Here is a 1,544-nt window from a genome sequence, read left to right on the forward strand (position 1 = left end):
TACAATCTGAAACATAATAACAGTACCTTTTATTTGTATGGTACTTTAGAGTTTAAAAATGGTTTTTAAATGCATCTTTCTCTAAGGGGATTCTTCTTTTGACAGTATCTTCCTCAGAGCTGCCTTCATGGCTTCATTCCGTAAACTGTAGATAACTGGATTGAGTGTTGGAGGTATCACAGTATAGAAGATGGAGAACATGAGATCCATAGCCGACTGGGACTCAGAAGGGGGCCTTAGAAACTCAAAGCCTGCAGCTGAGAGGAAGAAGGTGACTACAAATAGGTGGGGTAGGCAGGTAGAGAAGACTTTGGTTCTTCCCTCAGCTGATGGAATTCTCAGCACTGCAGAGAAGATGCGAATGTAGGAAAGCACAATAGAGATCAAACAGATAAATGCTGTTGAGGTTGTGAATGCAGCCACTGCGATCTCATTAATGAATTCATAAGAGCAGGCTAGTTTCAGCACCTGAGGAACATCACAGAAGAATTGGTGAATGACTCTCTCCCCACAGAGCGGTATGGAGAAGTTAACAGCGGCATGCATGAGCCCAGAGAGGCCCCCAGCAACCCAGACAGCTATCACGGCATGCCTACAGGCACAGGGGTCCATAATGGTCTCATATTGCAGTGGTTGACAGATGGCTACATACCGGTCATAAGACATCACTGTGAGGATGGCCACTTCTGACGAGGCCAGAGCTATGAAAAAGAAAACTTGAAGAATGCACTGACCAAGGGAAATGTAGCCATTGTTCATAAGTGAATTTGCGATGGACTGGGGGACAGTGACAGAGATGAAACAGAGGTCCAGAAGAGAGAGGTGCTTCAAGAAGTAATACATGGGGGAATGGAGGCGATGGTCCAAGGTAGTTATGGTGATAATGAGGAGGTTGCCTGTTAAGGCCAGCAGGTATGTCACCAAAAACAGCAGTGCATGTAAAATCTGAAGCTTACGGTCAGCAGAAAACCCCATGAGGAGGAATCCACTCACTGAGGTCAGGTTGGCCATGGTCACTCTGAAGATAGCAAGGATGACTCTGTTTAGGAAGCCAAAGAACAGTAGGAAAGAATGTATGATATTGATATAGTTATTAGTCAAGTAACTAAGTGTACTCAGCAAAGAGCTACTAAAATCAAGACAAATTTATCTTCATGGGAATGTGGTAATATTTAATTCAGAAAAATCTTTAGCCCTTTTTCAAAAATTGAACTTCTAAATGTGATCAACAGCTTCACATAGGTTGAAAAAAGTTATGAGAATTTTCTGGAGAGATGATAAGCAGATAAAGTCTTGATGGTTGATGAATGTGCAGATGAAAGATAAATTTTCCTATTTTTTGAAACAGATAACAGTGACAGGCAGATGATTGGGAGAAGAAATGAGTTCTAGTGGGAGAAGCCCAGTCTGAGGTGTGCCAACCATAAAGTTGGATATGAGGATTTGGAACTCAGAAGACTATGGCAGTACTTGAAGCACCCCCAGTTCAGTAAGAGTGCTCTTACAAGAATAATTTTATATTAAAAAAAGGATGGAAAAGAGGT

The 1,544-nt window shown here is 42.0% G+C and overlaps 1 protein-coding gene across 1 annotated transcript; it reads right to left on the reverse strand.

The window, feature by feature from the left end:
• Positions 1–81: 81 nt before the first annotated feature.
• Positions 82–1,011, reverse strand: LOC122430157 (olfactory receptor 14J1). Its single transcript, XM_043450977.1, has one exon. It carries the CDS (start codon positions 1,009–1,011, stop codon positions 82–84), a length of 930 nt encoding a protein of 309 aa, XP_043306912.1.
• Between the last annotated feature and the right edge of the window lie 533 nt (positions 1,012–1,544).

The sequence above is a fragment of the Cervus canadensis genome, chromosome 28 (genome assembly GCF_019320065.1).
Source record: "Cervus canadensis isolate Bull #8, Minnesota chromosome 28, ASM1932006v1, whole genome shotgun sequence".
Lineage (NCBI taxonomy): Eukaryota > Metazoa > Chordata > Mammalia > Artiodactyla > Cervidae > Cervus > Cervus canadensis.

Excerpts from the sequence above, each read along its gene's own strand:
- LOC122430157 (XM_043450977.1), bottom strand. The coding sequence starts at position 1,011 with ATGGCCAACCTGACCTCAGTGAGTGGATTCCTCCTCATGGGGTTTTCT.